This window comes from Hordeum vulgare, chromosome 4H, assembly GCF_904849725.1.
Source record: "Hordeum vulgare subsp. vulgare chromosome 4H, MorexV3_pseudomolecules_assembly, whole genome shotgun sequence".
Lineage (NCBI taxonomy): Eukaryota > Viridiplantae > Streptophyta > Magnoliopsida > Poales > Poaceae > Hordeum > Hordeum vulgare.
The window spans coordinates 480,695,346-480,721,666 of NC_058521.1; the positions used below are offsets into that span (position 1 = coordinate 480,695,346).

At 46.6% G+C, this 26,321-nt stretch overlaps 1 protein-coding gene across 1 annotated transcript; it reads right to left on the reverse strand.

The window, feature by feature from the left end:
* Nucleotides 1–7,208: 7,208 nt before the first annotated feature.
* Nucleotides 7,209–12,121, reverse strand: LOC123449039. The gene is made up of 3 exons (XM_045126108.1): nucleotides 10,643–12,121; nucleotides 7,907–8,467; nucleotides 7,209–7,801 (listed from the first exon to the last, which is right to left on the reverse strand). The coding sequence occupies exons 1-3, from the start codon at nucleotides 11,525–11,527 to the stop codon at nucleotides 7,700–7,702; spliced, it is 1,548 nt and encodes a 515-aa protein (XP_044982043.1). The 5' UTR covers nucleotides 11,528–12,121; the 3' UTR covers nucleotides 7,209–7,699.
* Between the last annotated feature and the right edge of the window lie 14,200 nt (nucleotides 12,122–26,321).

Below are 26,321 nucleotides of genomic sequence, written 5' to 3' on the forward strand. Positions count from 1 at the left end.
GTGCTCAATAATCCCCTAGAGCTCAACTCCCCGGAAGAAAATCAAGTCAGACAGGAGGCACCAAGACAGAACTCCGTCATATCGGCATCATATAGATTCCAAAATATCCGCGTGATCCTATTTTTTTTGAGTGAGAAGAGGAGTAGAGTAAATTATTACGTCAAGATTCCTCACCAGAGCATAGAAGAGGAGAAAAAAGAATCCTACTCTCCGATATATAACTAGACTCAAAGCAGTTTTTTCACTAGACTCGACTCGGCCAAGTTCGATCAATCAAGGGGGCTCCTAGGTCGGTACTGCTCTGATACCAACTTGTCACGCCCAAGATGAGACCCTATCCTCAATTTGGCACGAGGGCCTCGTCAGGGATAGAAGCGCATCTCGTCGTGTCGCAAGAATGGATATCGTTACAAGTACATGTACTGAAAAGAAGATATATATATATATATATATATATATAATTGGATTACACTCGCCACAAGCTACATCAGAGTCATAGAAGTAAAATACACAAACATCATGAATAAGAGCAGGGTCCGACTACGGACGAAAAAAAACAAGAAAAGAAGAACGACGTCCATCCTTGCTATCCCAGGCTGCCGGCCTGGATCCCATCCTAGATCGATGAAGAAGAAGAAGAAGAAGAAGAAGCAACTCCAAATGAACAATCAATGCGCTCGCGTCGAGTAACCTTTACATGTACCTGCAACTGGTGTTGTAGTAATCTATGAGCCACAGGGGACTCAGCAATCTCATTTCCAAAGGTATCAAGACTATCGAAGCTTAATGGGTGAGGCAAGGTTAAGTGGTGAGGTTGCAGCAGCGGCTAAGCATATATTTGGTGGCTAAACTTACGAGTACAAGAATAAGAGGGGGAAGATCTACGCATAACGGACGTGAGCTACTGATGATCAAATGAATGATCCTGAACACCTACCTACGTCATACATAACCCCACCGTGTCCTCGTTCAGAGAAGGAACTCACGAAAGAGACAGTCACGGTTGCGCACACAGTTGGCATGTTTTAATTAAGTTAACTTCAAGTTATATAGAACCAGTGTTAAACAAAGTTTCCACGTTGTCACATAACCGCGGGCATGGCTTTCCAAAAAGATTTAACCCTGCAGGGGTGCTCCAACTAGTCCATCACAAATTACCACAAGCCGCATAGAAATCCTCAATCACGAAGCTCGCGATCTAGTCGGAATCCTTAGTGGAAAACCTCAACTCTGAGATTACCCAAAGCATCACCGGAATCCCGATGCACAAGATATTTCGTCAAAGGAAAACTAATCCAGCAAGGCCTCCCGACGTGTCGACGATCCCGACAGGAGCTGCGTATCTCGTTCTCAGGACACGATGGATGAGCCATGGTTACCACGCCAAACGTCGAGTTGCCCCGGGTAGCGTTGATAAGCTGCTATGTTTTGGACCAACACTCATGAGGAGCACTGGCCCGAGGGTTGATTAAATTATCCTCGGGGTCTGGAAAGTCCCTATGCAATTTTATTAGGTGATTAGGCAATGTAGTACCAAAGTTGGGCCTTGCGAGACCAGCTTTAATCTAAAACGAATTATCAAGGGGGTCCCCATAACAACCCCGATCGTGTTAGGAGCGCTCAAATATGGAACATAACACCGGTAGCCGAAACTAAGGGGGCAAAGGTGGAACAAAACACCACGCTAGAAAGGTCGAGCCTTCGACCTTTTACCAAGTATATATGTCCATTAAATTAAATAGCATTAATTGGGTGATATAACAAAGGACCCATGTTTTCACATGGAAGCAATGCACCTGCAACTAGCAACGCTAACACAGGGTTAAGCAAGTAGTAACATAGCCAATCAATGGTTTGCTAGGTTGAAGAGGTTGAAGGCTTCATGGCATTGTTGAGAGGCTGATATATAACATGTGGTAGGCAACGAGACATAAACGGTAGAAGCGATAAACTAGCATGGCAATGATAGTAATGGTATCTGGGGAAATGGTCATCTTGCCTGAGATCCCGCTTGAAAGAAGAATGACTCCTGAAGCAGTTGAACCGATGTAGTCGAACGGGTCCTCACAATCCGGCACGCTGCGAAACTCTATCGAGACGAAGCAAACCGGAATCACAAATCAAGACACCGAATTCATCACATGATGCACAACACAAATGATGCATGAGCAGCTGAATACATGCAAGTCACGGCATGACAATTCACACAAACAGACACTACACATTAAGTGAAGTTCAATACGCAACGAGTTGCATATTGACGAAACTCCATGTTAATTATTTAGTTCTATCCCGATTAGATACACGACGATATTATATGTAGTTAGACATGGCAAGAGGTGAAGCGTAATTAAACTACCTATCTAGGCATTTTAAATGAGGTCGAAAATTACATATAACATCTCCGAAACGACCTCACATGTTAATTAACAATTCTGTCCAGATCTGAACAAACACATTTATTTAGTTGTTAAACAGCAAAACAAATAGGTTCACGTGATTCTACGCGTCGTTACAAGCAATTTACACATAGAGATCATCTCCAACGGAGCTACGGTTCAAAAGATACAAGCACCGCAAGATATGATGGCATGAATGCAATATGTGTGCAACGACGGTCACGAGCACTTCAAAACATACAACGAGTAAGGGAAAATGAAACTACACGAGATTGTAAGCAAGTTTCATGTAGGGCACGATCAAAACGGAGCTACGGATCAACAACTACGAGCAAAACAAGAAATCACTACAATCTGCCAAAACCAGGCACATGGCACTTTCTACACCCCACATCTACGGGCTACACAAATCTAAATGGCTCCAACAAGGCATAACACGAAAGAGGGCAAGAAGCACTACAACAAACAACTAACAACTACTAGCATGGCATCATGGATCACTAGGAAAAGAAGTCACAAAACGGCTTCTCACACACACTTTCAGACTTAGTGAAAATTACACTTCATGAAGGTGCAGTTTTCGTTCTGAAGCCATATTGACAGCAGCAAAACCATAAGCTACAGGACTCCAAATGGCATGAAAATTCACAGCATGCTAGAGAATCACAAAGTCTACAACTAACTCCATTGCACCAACCTCAAAAGAGCTACAGATCACAAGATAGAGGCAAGACAAGACAGCAACAAAATATAACAGATTCTAGACTTAGAAATATTTTAGCATCCCCAAATCAACACTATTTCTAGCAACTTGAGAGCAAGCAAACCACACCTAAACATGCATTTCTATTGCAACTAAAAATACCAAGGGCTAGACTAAACATCAAAGAACAACTCCCTAGTTGACACCTCCTTCAAACGAAGCACGGAATAAATCCTACGAAAAAGACGAGGGCAACATGGCAAAATATCGCGCGAGCTAACTTGCTCAAAAGCTAAAAATAATTGCATAGAAAAATGCTATGGATTTTTCCACCCCCGAAAACATATAAAACATGTGGGGTTGCACCACAAAAATATTTTCACACGTAAATACGAGATAATAACCTATACACAGAAAATGAACTAGCGGCAAATCCCTACACACAAAAATACCAATGACCGCTCTAAAATACATGGCAAGAGGGTTCCTAAATCATGAACATTTCTACTACGGCATTCGAGCAATCCGGTCTTGCGCGAAAAATAAATACGGGCGTCTATCCTATTGGAACAGCATGGTAATCTATGCATACGGCACGCTAAACAACGTCAAACAAATATGCAAGTTGCAAAATCGTATTCTACGCGCAAAACTACATGAAAACCGTATACTACATGTTCCGATCCGACTAACGGTTAAAAAGTTACGGGCAAAAGAATATATACTAATTTTCTGGAATTTATCTAATTCCGAAAATCACCTAAATAACTAACGGGCCTACAGAGGGCGCAAGATAAATAAAAGGCACGCGGGCGAGGGAAAAGAGGGCAGGGGAAGGGGGAATCTCACCAGAGGGCAAGGCCACTTGGGCCGGCTCGAGGTGGGCCTGGGGTCGGGCAGGGCGAGCTGGGCCGGCCTGCAGGGCGCTGACCTGGGCCGGCCTCGCTACCATGAGCGGGATGCACCTGGGCCGCAGGATGGTAGTCTCCCTCCCGTCGCTGCTCGAGCGAGGCCGCGGCCACGTCTCTGCTGCCCAGCGAGGCACCACAGATCGATGGAGGGGGAGTCCAGGGGCGCGAGGTGCGGTGGTTCCAGACCGCACGGTGCAGATCCGGAAGACCCCGGCGGCTGGCAGCGCTGGTAGCCGACGGCGGAGGGCGGCGACGCAGCTGAGCGCGGGCTGGTGGGAGGCGGCGCTTGGGAGGAGGAGCAGCGCTCGGGAGGAGCGGCTGACCTGCGGCTTGGGGCCGAACTGGCTCGGGCGGTGGCTGTTCTGGATCGGGGCTCCTCCTCGATCTGGAACTCGGGAGGTTGCTGGCTGGTCTCTTGGCCTTGTGGACGCCGGACGTGTCCGGTTGGAGGCGCGGACATGTCCGGTAGGTGGGAAACTGGACGAATCGGATCCATTAGATGTGAATCCAATGGTCAGATTTGTTCAGAGGGTTTGGGCTGCGGGATTTTGAAGGGTGAGGGCTAGCAGGTGGAGTTTTTGAGGGGGGTGGCTGCAAAAATGACTAGGGGAAACCCTAGTGAAGTGAGAGGGCTCTCTCTAGGGGGTGTTACTTATATAGGGTTGGTCTATGGTGGGGTGGACCTCGTCCGTCCGATCGCGATCCGATGACCATGAACGGAGGAAGTGGCTAGGTGGCACTAATGGGCTGTGTAGATGGGCTAAGTAGGGATGAGAGGGAAAAGGCGCGGCGTGGCAACACGATTTAAAATATCAAAAAACGTCCGACGATAGACCGAATACGGTGCCGCTACGGTCGGCCGTTCGGGTACCAGACGGACTCCGATTGCGACGAAACTTGACAGGCGGCCTACCTATATTAAAATAACACCGCACGTCAATTCTCAACACAACCAGAGAAAGTTTTACACACACTTTTAAAACAAGGTTCCGACGATGCCACGGGCGCGTACGTGTGCTGTCGGGCTCAGAACGGACAACGACGAGAACCGGCAACTAACAACGAATGCAAGTTTTGAAAACTAGCGGCAACGGGATGCCGATGCAATGCAGATGATGTGAATGATGCAATGATGATGCGACAAATAAAAATAGACACACGATGGAAACGGAAAGAAAAGGGGAATCTTCTAGAACGTCGGTCTCAGGCTGTCACAGGACCTAGGTAAACTCGTCTCTCGTTTCCGATCAACCCCTTTGAGTCGCCACATAGTTGTGATGGCTTCACCACTAAGTACTTTCACGAGGACATCTCCCGTGACAAAAACACGACACCGTTGCTCGATGAAGACAATGATTTGATGACCCAGTTCCAACTGCTGTGACAGTCGTACGTCTGGTTTGGAGCGGCTTGGTATTTAAACCAAGGACACACAGTATCCGGATACATAGTCCTTATCGTATTCTCCTTGAGCTAAGGACACACAGTCTTCGCCCAATACTCGTGGTAAGTCTTCAGTGCAAACTTCCAAACCCTCACAAAATCGATCTCCCGGCGATCCACAATTGACTGTTGGATGCTATAGACCATTGACGCCTAACTGTCTGGAGGATGCACAGTCCTCAAAGGTAACAAGTGTCGGTTCCACATAGGAACAATCTATTCAGTGATGCTCAATCACTTTGGGTTTTGGGTTTGGTTTGGGTGTTTGGAGTTTTTCCTCACTTGAGTATTTTCGCTCAAAGTCCTCGAGGATTGGGTTGCTGTAAATGACATGTGTGAGTTTCTCTCGGAGCAGCCAACCAACTAGTGGTTGTGGGGGCGGCTATTTATAGCCTGGGAGCAATCCCGACATGAAATGACATTAATGCCCCAATGATATGACCGTTAGGTGGATAAGGTTGGGGACAGCTGGCGCGCAGCACAACAACGGTCGGAATCTTTCAACTGTGAGAGTCCTCATGTCTCTCATGTTCCTCACTGATAGGTAGTTCGCACTGGCGAAATCCTAACTCCTCAGTTAGTACAATTTTTTCAGAGACCAAGAAAATTTCGTCTCTGTCACTGAAGACTTTGACTAATCTGTGAGAGATTTTCAAATGCTTCACTCGAGGGATTAGGTATTTGTAGGCTTTGAGATGAACATCATGAGGAAACTTTTCCTTAGTGTTACCTCGACCCCTTTAACAGTACGGTGTTCCTATGACTCAAGAAAGACGAAAATGAAACAAAATTCACGAGGAATTGCAATTTCTTGGCTATTAAAGTCTTCAAGGAATGACCAAAGTTTTCATCCGAAGACATATATTTTTAGGGATCGATATTCTTCGAATAACTCAAACTCCTCAACGATTTATAGGGCTTGTGTACACTCACAAACATATTAGTCTCTTAATCTATATAATCTTCAATCCACCAAAATCACTAAGGGGCACTAGATGCACTTACAAGTATAGGTATGATATATGTATATATATATATATGGACCAACATCATGTTTATGCCTTTGTACGAAGGGATATTGGCCCACTCAACATCCCACTATTTTAGTGGATCATGGATGTCGCCCACCTAAGAGCATCTACAGTCGGACGCCTCAAACGATCCCTCATACGCCCGGGGACGCGCCTGTTCAATGATCGGACAGGAAAGAGAAAGATAAGAGTGATCCAGTCGGACCCCTCATATCATCCCTATACGTCCGGGCTGTCCGCGAACTCTCATATCCATCTCAAATATAGGGAGATATGAGGGTTTACGGTCGCGCCCGGTCATTCCGTCATGTAGGACGTGACCCATCACGGACCACTTCTCCTTTTCTTATCCATTCTTATTTTTCTTTCTCTTCCTCTACATCAATCACGTGCAAATGATCGGACATATGAGGAAAAAATAAAAAGTGTGGCTGCGCAACCAACCAAATAAGGGACACGTCCGGCCACTGACCGGACGCGTTCGCGAACTTTTAAGAAATCATATTTGCTATGTCCGCCTTTATATGCTCTAAGCCATTCCTCCTACAGTTCTCATAAAATTGACACATGCTGTATTCATCCATATGCCAATGTTGATTTTTTTTTTCTCCAGAATCATTTGAAACTTTGAAATGCGATATTTGAACGTTTGGAAAAAAAGGGCTCCCTGAAGCCCAAGCACCGGACGCTGCACTCCAGAAAAATACACAGTCCAGGAAAATACGTTTCTAAATCAACCATTTCCCCACGATAGAATCACAGATTCACAGCACTACCAGAGTACCAGGAAGGAGGAACACAGTACTGGGAAGTAGCCAGAACCTATACATTGCTACCGCCTGCAGTCCTTTGCAGCACCACCATGTAACTAGAAGAACCGGCTCTGTACAGAAACAGCACACGAACCCACATATGGCCGAACTAAAAGTGTGCACCCCTTGTTTGTATGTATATGTGTCCGTGTATCCGTCATAAGTCATATAGCCATCTGGACAGGCTGAACACGACATTTTCCAGCACCAGCAGGGAAGTACAGTCTACGTTATCAAGTACGGCTGGTTATGGAACAAAAAGATTTCGTCTCCCTCCGAGAGCACGGACGGAGAGGATTATTCACCTTTGCCATCCCATTATTATCGCACTAGCAATATCAACATCCTACTCTCCGCGCTGTAGGGTGCGGCGATGTCGTGGCGACAACAAAAGACAGAGTTATGGCGTGGTGAGCTCTCCTCGGCTGCAATACCGTATCCGCACCTCCAGCACCGTGCCCCACCTCGTCCTCGTTGTTTTGCAGCAATGCCGCCGTGGCGCCTGAAACACATATCACGAAACAACAACCAGTAAACCAACACTGAAATGTGTGTGTACATACGAAGAAGCTATCAAAACGGTGAGCTAGATAGTACAAGTCCTTACCCGTTTCCAGTCGTTCTGGCTCATCTTGGGAGCGAACACCTTGACGGTATGAACCGTGGACGCGGCACGGAAGCTGGCCTGGTCGCACTCCTTCTCCGACTTGACGGCGTGCCTCGAGTACTCGCTCACGGTGCCCCGGCTGGTCTCGTTCCGGACCCGGCTGAGGAAGAACATGGCCGGCCGGTAGCACGGGGTGTCGGTGCTCATCAACGGCCGGGTGTTGAACACGAATGGCCCGTTGGCCCAGCTCCTCCAGGTCTTGAACGTCTGCAGCGGCACCTCCAGCTCGTGCGGCGCGACGGGCCACGGGTAGAGCTGCACCGTGTAGCCCCACGCGACGGAGACGGACCAGGTGTAGCCCGGGCCGTGCTGGTAGCCAAAGGCCTGCTGCAGCAGCCGGGCCGAGTCGAACCTGGCCGCCCTCACCAGCGGCCGGACCGCGGCCAGCGGGGTGTGGCCGACGGGGCTGATGGGCTCGATGTGGTCCAGGTGGTGGAGCGAGACCAGCGGCGCCACCGGGTGGGCCGCCAGCATCCCGTACGCGTCGCCCCGGATGTCTACCTGCGTCCATCAATCATCAAACCATCACAATGGCGCCAGGGTTAAACAATCATGTCCCTGTTTGGATACTCTAGCTTAGCTAGTGGTTAGAGTTAGTTTCTAGCTCATGACTAATTCTAAACTAACTTTAGCCAAATAGGTGTTTGGATGAAAGGGTTAGATTGACAATAGATGCATTTTATGGAAAAAGAAAGTGATTTTTTTTAATGAACATAATGAGAACTAGTTTCAATTAGCATCTCTTGGCTGGTGGGAGAGAGAGAGAAATATTTTTTAATGAACCCCATGAAAACTAGCTCCAATTAGCACCTCTTGGATGGGATAGTTTTTGCAACTAGCTCCAATCTAACCCTTATGTTTGATACTTTAGGACTAGTTAAACCCAAACTAGCTTAAACTAACTCTAACACATGGATCCAAACAGGCCTGAGTGCTCCTACAGTGTATCCGTTTTTCTATCATGAAGATCAGCAAGTAAAGTTCATGTGTGTGGTGACAGTTTGAACTTTTGAATCGGGTGGTGAGCTGATAGATTCCCGTCGGCGAGGTGGTGCCTCGTGGAGAGGCGGTGAAAAGGTAGGGGACAAAAGGCGGGCCGGACTGCGACACGCGACAAAAGCGGGATCGACCGGTAGATCTGGGAGCGCACATGTGTCAGCTACAGCGCAGGGTGCACCGGTTCAGAAAGTAAAAAAACTGAAGGTACTCGCTCGCAGCGAGTGTCCGTGCCGACCCCATGTCACGTCAATCACGGCAGAAACAGCCAGCTCCACCACAAGTTTGCTCGGCAGATCACCGGCCGCTGTTCGCGCTGCACAACTACTTTCTACTGGGAGTACATTCGTGACACTGCCACCTAAACCAATTAGGCGATGAAAAAAATGCCTGGCTCGGAGGGGCCATGCCGCATCGGCGGGGTGCGCGCTAGGGATTCGGAAGGCGACAGCCTTGGGCCACCACCTGCCGCGAGCGCGCCCGTCAACGACTTTGGGGCCAGAAAGCCAGAAATGGTGGTGGTGCGGCAAAGCTTTCGCCCTGCGCACTCGTGGGCTCGCCACCATTGTGGCGTGCGTGCAGCCCAAAACCCGCGGCGAGAACGAAGGTCCCCTCCGCCTCCGGCCTCCGATATTTTAGGCAGCGGAGCCCAAGCCGTCCACGTACCCCCCCTCTCCCTGTGTCAAGCGCATGCGCGGCAAAACATGCTTGGCCCCAGCTCAACGAACAAACAGTGATATAGGACAGACCTTTCGTTCCCCTCAAGGCCTCAACTCATTTGAGCATCTGCCCCTTTCGGCCACATCTTTTACAGCGCCGGCCCGCCGTGTGGCACATGCAAGGGAGTATGAAAAGGTGGTGTAGTGTGGTGCCCGGCAAAGGAAAAGCGACGGTGGCGCTGGCTGGCTGGCTGTCGTTTTGGTTGGGGTGGTGGTTCGCTAGCTATCTAGCTAGCGAGGTCGAGTCCTCCTCAAGTCGTCTTTTTTTTTTTGAGCAATCCTTGTCAAGTCGCCTGTGAACACTTGTCCTCCTAAGATGCCCGCGCCACATGGTGTGACAGAGAGCTGTCGCTCAACGTCCATGAACCAGCTCTGGCTCGGCCCTCCACGCTGTCCTGCTGTACCTTCGAATTGTCTGCGACGGCCACACACTCTTGGGTCTTGGCGGGCCGGGTTCCATACTTGTATTGATTTCTAGAAAAGGTCCGTTGGGCAAGTGTTCGTCGTTGCGGCAACTGGTGGATGCTTTTGTGCGTCTGCCCTTGATAAAACGGAAAGATTCTACCAAAAGCTAGGAGATATTCTGCTCTCATGTTTTGTTTGTTTTGGCATAGCCCAAGAGACGGTGAAAAGTTGGTCAAAAAGGTTTTATTCGAGCGGACGCAGAGAAACCTAGTGGAAAAGGCAATCTGTGCCGAGCTAAAATTTGGAATGGGCTACCCAAGTTGCACAATTGGCGGTTTTTGTTCCCAAGCTGTTTTCAGAAACATTTTTTGATTGGATGGATTGCTCATAATCAGGAATTAAAAGAAATTCGGGATTCGGAGACGTTTTCTCCGAAACATTTATATATAACTTTAAAAAGGGTTTTGATTCAATCGTAGCACCGAATGTGCCGATTATTTTATTGCTAGTAGTACAAAAAGAAAGGAACTTCAGCTGCGTCGGGATAGATGGTCACCTGGTGGAACCCGGGCTCCCGGGTGAGCGGGATGCCAAGCTCGCTGAGGCAGGCCTGCACTCGCTGATCGCTGCCATAGAACTGCGAGTAGCGGTCGAGGCAGCCGTCGATGGCCTTGGCGAGCTCCGCGGCGGCCGGGTAGCTCACCGCGAACCCTCCCCCGCCGAACGCCATGCCGTACGAGTGCATCACGTTCTGCTCCACGCTCTCCGACGGCGCCCCGACGTAGTACATCTCCTCGTGGTCGTACTTGCGCAGCACGGCCACCAGGTTGTCCGGGAAGAAGACCGTGTCGTCGTCGCCCATGACGAACCACCGCGGCGCCTCGTCCTGCCCGGCGCCGGCGGTGCCGTTGGCCAGCTCCGCGGAGACGGCCAGGAACGAGTCCGCGACGATCCTCGCCATCCGCGAGGCCGACGCGCGGTTCCCGAACCGGGACGCGTCCGCCGAGACGCGGTACGGCGGGCACGTCGCCGCCGGCCAGGCGCCCGTGGGCTGCTCGTCCAGCCAGACGTGGCCGCGCATCGCCTCGGGCCGCCACCAGAGCTCCGCGTAGCCGCGGCGCTGGTCCCACGTGCGCGCCGAGGCGCCGATGCCGAACACGATGTGCGACAGCGTGGTGGGCGCGCGGCCGCCTATGGCGGCGGCGGCGGCGGGCCCGTCGGCCTCGTCGTCGGGCGGGAACTCGTCCAGGGCACCGGCGCAACCCTGGCAGCTCCACCAGCGGTAGACCCCGCCCGCGCCGTCGTCCGGGAAGAAGGCGACGTAGGCGAGGAAGGCCAGCGTGGCCGCGATCAGCATGGACAGCGACGCCGCCACGCACCGGCGGCGCTGGTCACCGCCGATCCCGCCGCCCTCCACGGCCTTCCATTTGGGGGGCTGCATCGGCCGATCTTATCTTGCCAAGAACACCACCACCTTTCCCGGACGACGGTTTCGCGGGGATCTGGCGGCGCGGCGCGGGGGAACGGCGAGACCCGAGGCCGTATCGCGGAGGGAAATCAAACAATTATGGGAGAGATGGCTCGTGGGGAGGGCGCCAGGGAGGCGCACCTTTTAGGCCAGCCCCTCTCCTCTCCTCCCTCCCCCTCTCGGAATAATTTATCGGAGGTCGGAGGAAGAGGAATTTGTTCGCGCGCCACGCTACAACGATGATGCTTAGGCTATCTTCTTTTTCTTCTTCTTCTTCTTCGTATCACGGGTCGTATTTGTATTTGCCTTTGAGAAGGATGGGGGTTCCGATGTCGGGTGTACGTAGGTACGAGTCGGCGTGGTGCGATTCCGACGCCTGTTTCGAGTTCGTTTTTGTCCTTGGCGTATGGATGTCGACGAGGTTTGGAAACGGCCAAGGACGCACGTCGGTATTAGGCTGGGACGTGGCGTGAGACTGGCATTGTTTTCCATATCTATCTTCTTTGCCATGTTACCAAATCATCCGATGAATTCTCGCCGCCGGAGGCGAGTCGTGTGTGTTACGACTCGGGGAGGACAGCATCAAAATCGGTTGGTGTGGCTCGTGAGTCCCGTCGTGGCAGGCTACTTTGGTGCCGGAGGATCGATGCGGCTCCCTTCGGCGCCGGGAAATGGTAGCCAGGACGCGTGGAGCCATCGAGAAGTTTTCTGCCTGTCTGTGCTGGTAAGCTTCAAACTTTCCACACGAGGGTGACCTCAATTCTGCATCCCATGAGGTCATGACAACAAGGACGACTTCAACTGCTGGAACCTGGAGGCGTCTCCAAAGTTTAGTTTAAATACGTACAAATTATAGTGCATTATTTGCCTCGGCAGCAGAGAAGAAGAAACTGGGCGAATGTTCGTTTGAACAAACTCCGATTTTTATTTAGAAGGACCACGTGTATAGGGCATATTGCAACTGGAACACGTAGACGAGAGAAGCATACACAACCAGGACGCCCGAGCACATGCCGTTCGAAAATATGCTACTACGATGGGGGTGATGCGACTGCTAGATTGGGAGGATGCAATTCAGTTATGATCCCTGGACTCGTTACTTTTGCCGTGTCGAGATTAAAGCTGGGTATATCCCGGGCCGGGCTTTACAAAGCCCGAACCGGAAATCTCAACCCCGAGCTAGGCCCGGTCCGGCCAAAAAAACATAAAATCAAGCCCGAGCCTGGTTTGAACGGGCATAAAAGGTGAATTTCGGACCGGCCGGGTCGGGCCTTCGTGTAATTCACCTTTTTTGAAAGCCTTGGCCTGGTTTGAACTGCTTTTCGGACCCGATTTTCAAGCCCGAGCCCAACCCAAACACAAAGCCTGACTCGGCCCAGCCTGGGTTTTTCGGGCCGCGCAGGGCCAGGCTGCCCATGCCCAGATGAAGTCGGGATATGCGCCTCGAGGTATTTCTGTTCCACAACTTCACCAACAAGTTTTGTACGGGATTACATAATGAGAGAGATCGTCGTAGACTAAAGCAAGTACAATAGTGAGCTTATAATCTATTTATATTATATTTTTGTCTATGTCGAGAAGAAAGACATGAAAAAATGGTAAAAGTGAGTTCTCACGTTTCTCTCAATGTCCCACCTTATACGGGTGCTAAGGCTGTCATGTAGGCAAAAAATCTGATGTAGCAAGCTAATTAATATGAGAGAGATGAATGTGGCGATCCAGAAAAAAACAATGCTAAACGCGTGAACCTAGACAAAACACTTAAATGAAAGAAGCCCATCATTACATGAACAACTTTAGCTCCAAAATCATTAAATAAAGGATGCTTAGCAACAACAAGTTGAGTACCGATGCATTAGGCTCGCCATAGTGGGTGTAACTTAGCTATTAGCATGTACATGAAACTAGCAAACATGCTGATGTGGCAGACAATTCAAAAAGAAAGAGAGGGTTAGAGTAACATAGGTAGATATCGTATCATGTTAAATGTTATTCTACTATGTGTCATGCATGTCAATAAATGAGATCATCTATGATACTAGTCTATGATAATATGATGGAAGTAGTATTATACAATAGTATTATATGCATGATACTACTATATGATACTCCCCACTATGAGTAGCCTTAGGCTCGTTGTAATGGGAGTATCATAGGTAGTATCATGCATGCCAACTAGGCAGTTTTGATGAGGTGGCAGAGAATTAATTAAAGAAAGAGAGGGTGAGTATCATATCATGATACCGTATCATATTAAATGATGTGCTAATATGTGTCATGCATGACAATAAATAGATTATCTTATGATACTAATATATGATACTTACAACCAGCCTTAGGGACTTTAGGTGCTAAACTTTTGAATCTGCTTACCACCTTTGCATAGGAAGAGGCCTCATGCAAGAGCCTACCTATATGCATACTTCTAGGTAAATGCAATAAATATGAAAAAAATATAGAGAGAAGATGAAAAAATAGTACTCTTATAGCCAACCTTATAGCTTACCTTATTGTATGAGTGACTATAAGTGATGACTATACATTACATGGGAACACCATATAGAGCAATTGGCTCTATTATTAATCATGCTCTAAATAGTTAAACACGCAAAGTAGATAAAAACAAGGAAATACTTAATGATTGATCCATATTACAACGATTGCTCCTCATCTTTTTATGTAGGGGTAGGGGGTCAAGGGATAAGTATCCACCTAACGCAAACTGTGAAAACCGTACGAGCTAAGAGGCGCGCCTCACGTTGGTCTCTCGCTCCGCATTGTAGGTGGGCCCGGTTTCCCAATACTCTCTCTTAGTAATTATCCGTATATCGATGTCTCAAAACTTCAAAAACCCGACAAGAGAAAATACGAAGAAAGAGTGCATAGTACGTGTTGTTGTATTCAAAAATTTCATGTGAGAAACATCACGAAAACTAACTCAAGGGAAAAAGGAGTGCATACACTCAACCACCGAGTGGAGTACTCGATCATCGAGGTCGAGATTTTAACGACGAGTTTGTGAAGTTTCTCCCCCTGAACCTTGCATCTCTCTAACTCTCATCATATCGATTCCACACATGCACATCTCGAAGGATGGCGTCAGTAATGATTTAGTGAACATATCAGCATGATTGTCAAAGGACTTAGTATGCAAAATTCTCACCTCGTTGTAGCTCATCTGCATAGAAGAACTTGGGACAATTGTGCTTTGTGAGGTACTCTTCACATAACACATATGAACTGGTGCAACACAAGCAATATTATCTTCATAGATAGTGATAGGGGGTTGTACGGTGTTCATCCCACACGCCTGCTGAATGTGGTCGATCATCCGCTGAAGTGATACATATTCTTTTCATGCTTAGAATAGTGCCATGATTTCTCAATGCTTCATTGAAGTTGATAAAAGAGTTTTCTTGGAGGATTTCCAGGAAAACACGGTTCCATCACAAAGGAAAACATCCAATTTGTAATTAGCAATTATGCGGGTGTTGAGGATATCCCCGTGACATAAGTCGGCCTTTATCACGGCAGTCATTCCAGGCATGGTCCTGGATATAAGCCGGCCCATGTATGGAAATATACGATCAACACACTTCAAAGGACCGGAAGGGCCGGGTCACCAACCGGCCCAGGAGGCACCGGGTCGATGACTTGAATATGTAAACCGACATATTCACGGCTGGCCTAGGAAGAAACCTACTTTGATAAGGATCAAGGGTCATGCAAGGCACGTTTTCATTGTAACACCGGAGACTTGACCCAATATATAAGGGCAACCCTCGGTTCTTTCAAAGGGACAAATCGAAGTTGTAATCTCTCAAGAGCTAGGTTAGCGAATCCATGATACGTTTCCAATGTATCTATAATTTTTGATTGTTCCATGTTGTTATGTTATCATTCTTGGATGTTTTATAATCATTTTATAGAAACTTTATATAATTTTTTGGGACTAACCTATTGACATAGTGCCTAGCGTCACTTGCTATTTTTTTGCTTTTTTCCTTCGCAGAAAGTCCATATCAGATAAGGTGCAATTGCCACAAAACTTTACGGAGATTTTTTTTGTACCACAAGGAAACTTGGGAGCCAAGAATGAGAAGAAGATGAGGCCCCGGGGGCCCACTATACATCAGGACGCGCTAGAGGCCCCTAGCGCGGCCTAGTGTCTAGTGGGGCCCTCAGGCACCTCCTCCACCGCCTCTGAGCTCTATAAATACCCCAATATTCAGAAAACCCTAGAGGAGTCGATGAAAAATCGTTTCAGACGCCGCTAGTTCCAGAGCCACAAAATACAATCTAGAGCCCGTTCCAGAGAGGAACACGATCACAGAGGGGTTCACCATCCTCATTGGTGCTCCTCCGATGATGCGTGAGTAGTTCATATCAAACCTACGGGTCCGTAGGCAGTAGCTAGATGGCTTTCTCTGTCGTTTTCTTTCTCAATTCAATGGTCTCTTGGAGATCCATATGATGTAACTCTTTCTTTTGTGGTGTGTTTGTTAGGATCCGATGAATTGTGAGTTTATGTTCAGATCTATGAAAAGATATACATGTTGTTGGGGAACATCGCGTGGGAATCAAAAAAAAAATCCTACGCTCACCAAGACCAATCTATGAAGATCAATATCTATGAGAGGGGGGGAGTGCATCTACATGCCCTTGTAGATCTCTAAGTGGAAACGTATATAACGCGGTTGATGTAGTCAAACGTCTTTGCGATCCAATCACGATCAGTTCCGTGATCTCATCACGATCCGTCCCTCGATCCCATCACGATCCATCCCGATCTAGTGTCGAACGGACGACACCTCCGCGTTCCGCACACGTATAGCTCGATGACGTTCTCCACCTCCTTGATCCAGCAAACAAGGGTGGACAGGTACATTATTATCCGTCAGCACGACGACATGGCGGCGTTGGTGGTGGAGCTCTTCCGGCACGGCTTCGCCAAGCAATACTGAAACCGATCTAGTGGAGAAAACTGATCTATGGGAGAGATAGGGTTGCACCATGGCATTGGTGTGTTGCATCCCTCTCTCCCCATTAATACATATATAAAGGGACCCCCTATGGAGCACGACGGCCAAAGGAGAGGTGGGGCGGCTGCCCTAGGGGTGGCTTTCCACCCAAGTTAGGGTGGCCCCCCCTCTATGGTTGGCCCTCCACCAGCCGAGTCGCATGGGCCTTAGGTGGGCAGGTGTGCCCAGGCCACCAGTGGCTGGTGCGCATCCCTCATGGCCCATGTGGCCCCTCTAGGTCTGGTGGCCCCTTCTGGTCTACCGCCGAAACCCCGATACGCTACCAGTGACGCCCGAACTTTTTCCGATGACCAACATGAAACTTCCCATATATCAATCTTTACCTCCCGAGCATTCCGGAGCTCCTGGTGGTGTCCGTGATCTCATCCAGGAATCCAAACAACCTTTGGTTGTCACCACACATAACTCATTAATACCCAATCGTCACCGAACCTTAAGTGTGCACACCCTGCGGGTTTGAGAACTATGCACACATGACCCGAGACACTCTTCGGTCAATAACAATAGTTAGACTTGGATGCCCATATTGTCTCCTACACATTCTACGAAGATCTTTATCGGTCGAACCATGATGTCGAGAATTCAGTTAATCATGTATAATGTTCCCTTTGTCCATCGGTATGTTACTTGCCTGAGATTCGATCGCCGGTATCTCTAGATCTAGTTCAATCTCGTTACTAGCAAGTCTCTTTACTCGTTCTGTAATACAAGATCCCTTGACTAACTCCTTAAACACATTGCTTGCAAGCTCATTGTGATGTTGTATTACCGAGTGGGCCCAGAGACACCTCTCCATCATACGGAGTGACAAATCCCAGTTTTGATTCACGCCAACCCAACACATACCTTCGGAGATACTTGTAAAGCACCTTTGTAGTCACCCAGTTACGTTGTGACGTTTGATACACACAAGGCACTCCTCCGGTGCATGGGAGTTGCATGATCCCATGGTCATAGAAACAGATACTTGACATGCAGAAAACAGTCGCAATAAACTGACATGATCACATGCTATGTTTATAGTTTGGGTCTTGTCCATCACATCATTCTCCTAATGATGTGATCCCATTATCAAATGACAACTCATGTCTATGGCTAGGAAACCTTGACCATCTTTGATCAACGAGCCAGTCCTTAGAGGCTCACTAGGGGCAGTGTGTTGTCTATGTACCCACACATGTATTTGAGTTTCCAATCAATACAATTATAGCATGGATAACAAACGATTATCATGAACAAGGAAATATAACAATGACTTATTTATTATTGCCTCTAGGGCATATTTCCAACACATGCTTGATTATTGTAGCCTCATATTTCTTCTCCGATATTTGGTTTTTGTCTTGCCAACTTGATCTTTTATATTGCAATGGGAAGAGGCGCTTTGTGATGGGTTCGACCTTGCGGTGCTCAATCTCAGTGACAAAAAGAGACATGACGCGAATGTATTGTTGCTGTCAAGGATAAAACTATGGGTTTTATTCCTACATGAATAGACCTGGTCTACAATATGTCATCGTTCTTAAGGCATTACTATGTTTCTCCATGAACTCAATACACTAGATGCATGCTGGATAGTGGTCGATGCGTGGAGTAATCACTACAGGAATCAGCTTCTTTTCCGTCTGCCATAGAGGATGGCAGAGGGCCACTCCACGGACGGCAAACCCCTTTGCCGTCCGTCGGTGGTCGGCAAAATTTCTACGGCTGCTAGCGCTAGTAAAGGGCCTTCTTTGTCGTTTGCCGGTCGGCAGCGAACGACAAAGACCTTTGCCATCCATCGGCCATGGCAAGAAGACGGCAAATTATTTAGATGGCAGCCCACACGCACCTACTCCATTAGGTGGCTAACTGAGTATTTGCCGTCTGCGAGTGCCACACCTTTGTCGTCTGCCAGGGCCACACCTTTGTCGTCTACCTGGTGCCCCCCTTTGTCGTTTGCCTAGCGCCCCTCCTTTGTCGTTTGCCGGGCGCCCCCCTTTGTCGTCTGCCTAGCGCCCCCCTTTGCCGTCTGCCTCGAGCCCCCCTTTGCCGTCTACCAGGTGCCCCCCCTTTGCCGTCTGCCACGTGCCCCCTTTGCCGCGTGCACGGGTCGGTAGGAGACGACAAAGTGATCATATGGTCCAGCCGATTGCCCCAGGTTGCACGGGTGGGTGATATGTGGCCCCTTTGTCGTTCGATGGCCGATGGCAAAGCCCTTTGTCGTCCGCTGGCACACGACAAAACACTTCCTTTGCCACTGTTTTGTTTGCTTTTAGTGATTTCCCTGCATTTTAAAAATACACATATGATATATATAATTTCTAAGACCCACATATAGTTTTTTTTGACCGGCTACTGTAGGGAAAATCCCCACAGTCATTTTCTGTATTGCAACTATGAAAACTGTATGTACAAGAGAGGTTGTAGAATGTACAGAGGGGGGGAGGAGCAGAGGGATACAGACCTCAAGGAGGCAAAAAGGAAATCCACTTAAGGAGATCATCCCTGAAGCTAGCCTTAATTCTATGAGCTAACAAAGAAATGTCATGAATAAATCCAGCTCTCCATTTCCTGAACTTTGGCTGTTCTTGGTTGAAGACCTTTGCATTTTCTGGTGGTCCAGATGTTCCAACAGGCAGTGAAAACAACCTCAGCAAAGAATGGATGATGATGTATGTATTGGTCTCTGTCTTCCTTGACTCGGGCATGGCATAACACACATATCATATAAGCAACATCTAGGCCATGTATCGAACATCATATAAGAGCAGGACAACAAATAGGCTAGCTTCCAATACATACACATAGTTGCAATCATCATACACACACATACCTATCTTATCTCCATACATACACATAGTTTCACACTTTTTATCAATACAAATTGACACAGAAAGTAAACAGTAGCAGTCCACCAATGCTGGCTTCCATGAATGCCAGCTTCCATGAAGTGAATAAAATTTGCAAAATGAAAATAAGAAAGTTAGAAGAAGAAGAATAAAACTAGAAAAAGAAATAGAAGAAAACTAGAAGACGAAGAAGAAAACTAGAAGAAGAAGAAGATGAAGTAGGAGGAAAACAAGGAGAAGAAGGAGGAGAAGGAGAAGAAGAAAGAGGAGAAAAGGAAGAATGAGAATAAGAAGGTGAAGATGATTACTGATCTTATTTTGAGCTTATTATGTCATTTTGGAGGAAGATGCGCTAAGTTATGATCTAACCAAGGTTCTTGTGCTATTTTTGACCGAACTAAGCTAATTATGTCATAAATGAACTAAATAAGCTAATTATGTCATTTTGGAGGATAATTAGCTAAGTATGTCATTTTGGCGAATAAAACTAGAATAAGAAGAAGACAAGAAGAAGGAGAAAAATAAGAAGGAGAAGAAGGTGAAGATGATTACTTATCTTATTTTGAGCTTATTATGTCATTTTGGAGGAAGATACGCTAAGTTATGAGGTAACCAAGGTTCTTGTGCTATTTTTGACCTAACTAAGCTAATTATGTCATAAATGAACTAAATAAGCTAATTATGTCATTTTGGAGGATAATTAGCTAAGTATGTCATTTTGGAGAATAAAACTAGAAGAAGAAGAAGAAGAAGAAGAAGAAGAAGGACAAGAAGAAGACTAGAAGATGAAGGAGAAAAAGAAGAAGAAGGAGAAGAAGAAGAACAAGAAGAAGGAGAAGGAGAAGAAGAAGACTAGAATAAGAAGGAGAAAAATAAGAAGAAGGTGAAGATGATTACTTATCTTATTCTGAGCTTAATGTGTCATTTTGGAGGAAAATACGCTAAGTTATGGGCTAACCAATGTTCTTATGCTTTTTTGACCTAAGTAAGCTAATTATGTCATAAATGAAGTAAATAAGCTAATTATGTAATTTTGGAGGATAATTAGCTAAGTATGTCATTTTGGAGAATAAAACTAGAAGAAGAATGAGAAGGAGAAGAACAAGACTAGAAGAAGAAGGAGAAAAAGAAGAAGAAGGAAGAGGAGGAGGAGAAGAATGCGAAGGAGGATAAGGATGAAGAGAAAAAAGGATAAGAACGAGAACAAGAAGGTGAAGATGATCACTTATCTTATTTTGAGCTTATTATGTCATTTTGGACGAAGATACGCTAAGTTATGAGCTAACCAAGGTTCTTGTGCTATTTTTGACCTAACTAAGCTAATTATGTCATAAATGAACTAAATAAGCTAATTATGTAATTTTGGAGGATAATTAGCTAAGTATGTCATTTTGGAGAATAAAACTAGAATAAGAAGAAGGAGAAGGAGAAGACTAGAAGAAGAAGGAGAAAAAGAAGAAGGAGGAGAAGAAGGTGAAGATGATTACATATCTTATTTTGAGCTTATTATGTCATTTTGGAGGAAGATACGCTAAGTTATGAGCTAACCAAGGTTCTTGTGCTATTTTAGACCTAACTAAGCTAATTATGTCATCAATGAACTAGATAATCCAATCTCATTTTGGAGGATAATTACCTAAGTAAGTCATTTTGGAGAATAAAACTAGAAGTAGAAGAAGAAGGAGAAGAAGAAGACTAGAAGAAGAAGGAGAAAAAGAAGAAGGAGAAGAAGAAGAACAAGAAGAAGGAGAAGAAGGAGGAGAAGGAGAAGAAGAAGGAGGAGAAAAAGAAGAAGAAGGAGAAGAATAAGGAGGAGAAAAAGAAGAATAAGGTGGCGATGATTACTTATCTTATTTTGAGCTTATTATGTTATTTTGGAGGAAGATATGCTAAGTTATGAGTTAACCAAGGTTCTTGTGCTATTTTAGACCTAACTAAGCTAATTATGTCATAAATGAACTAAATAAGATAATGTCATTTTGGAGGATAATTAGCTAAGTAAGTCATTTTGGAGAATAAAAATAGAAGAAGAAGAAGAAGGAGAGGAAGAAGACTAGAAGAAGAAGGAGAAAAAGAAGAAGGAGAAGAAGAAGAAGAAGAAGGAGGAAAAGTAGAAGAAGGAGGAGAAAAATAAGAAGAAGGAGAAGAAGTAGGTGAAGATGATTACTTATCTTATTTTGAGATTATTATGTCATTTTGGAGGAAGATACGCTAAGCTATGAGTTAACCAAGGTTCTAGTGCTATTTTTGGCCTAACTAAGCTAATTATGTCATAAATGAACTAAATATGCTAATTATGTCATTTTGGAGGATAATTAGCTAAGTATGTCATTTTGGAGAATAAAACTAGAACAATAAAGAAGGATAAGAAGAAAAAGAATAAGAATGTGAAGATGATTACTTATCTTATTTTGAACTTATTATGTCATTTTGGAGGAACATATGCTAAGTTATGAGATTACCAAGGTTCTTTTTTACCCAACTAAGCTAATTATGCCATAAATGAACTAAATAAGCTAATTATGTCATTCTGGAGGATAATTAGATAAGTATGTCAATTTGGAGAAAATAAGCTAAGTATGCCGCAAAACACTAGGGAAAACTTACCATCGTCGTCATCAAGGATTTGAATCATGGGGTTTGCTAGGGGCGAGTTAACTTGGAGAAGGTTGCCCTGGAGAAGGTTGTGCGATGCGACTCAGGAGTTATTATGCACCGAAGATATTTTGCAATGTCTCGTTAGCATGACGACACTCAAATGTTAATACTAGTAACTAATGACCATTGAAATGAAACTCACCGTTCCAACCCCAGAAATGTCCGGCATCGGCGGAGGGGTCTGACCGTTCTGGAGGCACATAGATTGCACATTTGGTTTTGAAGGGTCACTCGTGTCAGTTAGTAATGAAACAGACATTACATGCATGATCTGGCTAATGTGAAAAATAAATTTACCACAAGGAGATCATACATGGCCCGGTTAGCGTCCTCATTTCGCGCCCTCTCCTCCTCCAACAACCGAGCCGTGTTCTCCTTCGCGGCCCGGTCCCCCTCCTCCAAAAGTGTCTGGTTTGCCGCTCTCTCTTTCTGAAGAGCAGCCTGCAACACCACTCCTCGTTAGCATTGTAATCATCTATGGCCACACACACAATGTAATGGATGAAAGTTTTCCGAGTCCGTATAACTAACCTCGTTCGGGAGATCGACTGGACGTGGATGAGGCCTTATCTCAGGACACGAGCTCGTCTGGAGTGCCTTGATCTTCGCGAGATTGAGAGGACAACGTATCAGCCCATCTCCAATGGCTATCGAGCCATGGGGCCTCCCGCCACCAAATATCATCACCAGCTCTGGATCCAAAGGTTCCTGGCCCGGGTTAAAGTCCCCCCTCTCCTCTTCTTCCCCTCGCGCTTGTATCTCGGGAGCTTGTGGTGGGGGGAGATGTTAGTGAACTTCTCTAGATGATCGAGGTTAGACTCAGATAATGCCTTGGCCTTGTTGTAGGAGGCAGTATGGGCCATGCCATAGATGTTGTACAACTCTGGCACCCCCGTCTTATTGTGTTGCGCCTAAAAGAGAGGAACAAAGTATTAGTAAAGGGCTCAAGCTAGCATGGAGAATGAATTGCATGAATCATGAAGAAAACCACATAGCCAGTTCCGTCCGAACTGAAATAAGTTGCCGTTGCCTTGATGGTGCGGCACACAAACCATTTAGGCATGCCGGTCCTTCGCATTGTCGTGGACGGCTCGCCATTGTCCTGTGCACCACTCATCCACCAATGCCTCCCAACAATCCATCTAAACTGCACACCATCTCGGGGGCATCTATAAGTTAGTAAGGAGAAATTTGAGCGCTATGCCTACGAATCAAATCAAGAAAACTACGTACAAGGCCTTAAGAATAGCTAATTATCTTCAGGTAATTCTCCTTCTTCAGATACTTTCCGCGGCACAACTTCTGGTCCTTCTTAATACCACGCATGGCGTAGTAGTCTCGAACAGCTTGTGGCCAGGCCTCATGGCGTAAGTTCTGTAATAGCCGCTTGCACTCGGCCTCGATAACATTGGCCGCCGCCGCCTCCTCATATCCCTCTTCATACCTATAGAAGGTCCGCAATCAAACGAGACAACACTGATAAGTACAATAACGAGTTATATTGTTAATTTTAGATTGTGTAAAAGGAGAAATTACCCAAAATATGTTGATCACCATCTTGGCCCTCGTGTGGCACAAGACACCCTCGATAATCTCCTCCGGCGGGGCATGGGCATCCTGGTAGTGCTCCGAGGTAAATCCTAGTGTAGGAAGCTCACCCTCACCGGGCAACGTGACAAACCCCGGGAAATTTTCCTGACAAAGCACACCAAGGACGGTGTTCGCCTTGTAGACTCCAAGGGGATGATTCCAACCCCTGCAATATGACAAGGTCAACACAGTAGATATTTGAAGAAACTAGAAGGCAAAAGGTACAACAAGAGTAAATGCACTTACTTCTCCCCTTCAGGCCTAATCACCGGCCTCTGCTCGCGGGTCGCCGGCACAACCAGGAGATGTGTACTAGCACGCTGGTACACGGTGACCCCCTCAACCACCTCACCCTCACCATCAGTAAAGTCATCACCGGCCTCCCCGCCACCATCAGAATGGCCACCCGGCCCCTCGGTCCGATCCGGCCAGGTATCCCATCCGGACGTCTCTGCGTGGGCCAAAGCCTGTCGGGCCGGAGTCTCCTGGGACATAGCCCGTGGTACAGGAGTCTCATGGACCGAAGCCTTAGGAACCGAAGTCTCAGGGGTCGAATGCCCGTTGACCCGAGGCTCCTGGTCTGGAGTCCGCGTAGCCTCCACCTCAAACGGGTCCACCATAGTAGTCCTGTGCTCGGGTGAATAAGCTAGGTTGGCAGTGAGGATGGCGTAGCAGTCTTTCTACCTCTCCCTCGGCCACGTACTCTACCCTTGACCTTCTTACCTGCCCGACCTCATCTCCCGGTGGGCAATGACACTCATTAAGAAGCACCCGCGGGTGTCCCCAGACGGTCTGCCAAGACTCTATGGAGAGACTCGGGTGGAATGGAAGTACCCCTCGCGCGGGCCGCCGAGCGATCTAGACCCGCGCCCACCATATTTCAACACCTGCCATGATAAAGAGTAAAATAAATTACTACAACATAAAAAAATTTAATACCTGACATGAATAATAATATGTACATATAAAATTTAAGTTGGGATGCATACGAACTAATAATAGTCTGGATCAATAAATGCATCATCATCATCACTATCACACGTGTCTTCATTAATGACGTGCTCATCGGGTTCACTGACATCAACTTGTGGAAGGCCTTTTTGTAATCGGTGAAGCATTGACAGGTCAGCCACAACAGTAACCTCTTCTTCTTCCAGCTTTGCTGGTTCCGGCTCAGGGATGAAGTCGGATTCACCGTTGCTGTCTACTTCCATGTTCTGGGGTGAAGTACAACAGTTCTTGAAACGTTTCTTCGGAAGACGTGTTTCTTGGAAGAATTCTCCATCATATGTGTCTAGGTTAATGTGAGGTTCATAATCCTCTTCATCTGGGGGAGGTGGTCTAGCATGTGGCGGCACTTCATAAATAACATCCCAACCATCTAGATTCTTATTAGTTTGGCAGGCTCACGGTAGATAGAAAACTTGGGTTGCATGTTGAGCCGTAATATAGACATTGGGAACATCTAAATGGGTGCTTTGATTGATTTCGACTAGCCCTATATGTTCATGATCCCTTCTAGTCTCCTTCGACTGGAACCAATAACATTTGAAGACTACAACGTTCGGTGGGTTTTCACCATAGAATTGAAGTACATAAATTGCTTCAACTCTTCCATAATACTCTGTACCTCCTTCGCCGATAGCATAGACACCACAATTTGTAGATTTCCGGTCGGGCATAGATAGCTCTTTGCCAAAGGTACAAAAGTGATACCCGTTGATGTTGTATTTCTCAAATGAACGGACCTTATAGTCAAAACCATTAGCGGCTTGTCTCAATTCGACGTCCATAGACTCTGAATTAGTCTACAAGTTTAATACGAAATTGTTGTTGCATTAGCCGCAAATTAGACCAAGAAATGAAATCCAACGTTATTGGTTCCGAAGCACCGGCTGGTGCGAGCTTCCCTTTGAATAGGCTGAGGTTGGATCCACCTTTTTAGGGTCGTCGTCATTGTACCGAGGCTTCGGATTATGCAAATGACGATTTTTGGCTTCGTAGTGTGTTGTCATGAAGTTTTCCACCTCCTTAGTAATGAATGCCTTGACCATCAATGCTTTAATTCTACGTTTATTTTTACAGTTAGCTCGAAGCATATTCTCCATCCTCTCAGTTGCAAAGCACCAACGATTTTGCATGGGCCCACCCAATCTTGCCTTGGCCTCGAGTTGTAAAATCAAATGCTGCATTGGATTAAAGAAGCACGGTGGAAAGATCTTCTCTAACTTGCAAAGCAACTCCGGTGCCAACTCCTCCATGTCATCGACGTCGCGAGGCAACAGTTCTTTCGCAAAAATAACATGAAAGAAATAGCTTAGCTCTGCCTGTACTAGCCATTCATCCTCAGGTATAAAGCCACATAACATCACCGGCATTAAATGCTCTAGCCATATGTGCCAATCATGACTCTCGAGACCAAATATTTTCAATTTTTCAAGAGTCGCTCCCCTCTTTAGACTCGCCGCATACCCATCGAGAAACATCAAGTGCATTTTGACCCACAAGATAATTTCCCTCATATCTGGTCTTCCAAGATTGAACCAGGCCTTTGGCTTCGACCAATTCTGCTTTCCTTTCGATTGTTGCATGATTTGTAACGGTCTATGACGTAGAGTCTCTTGATCTACTCTAGACTTAGGATTA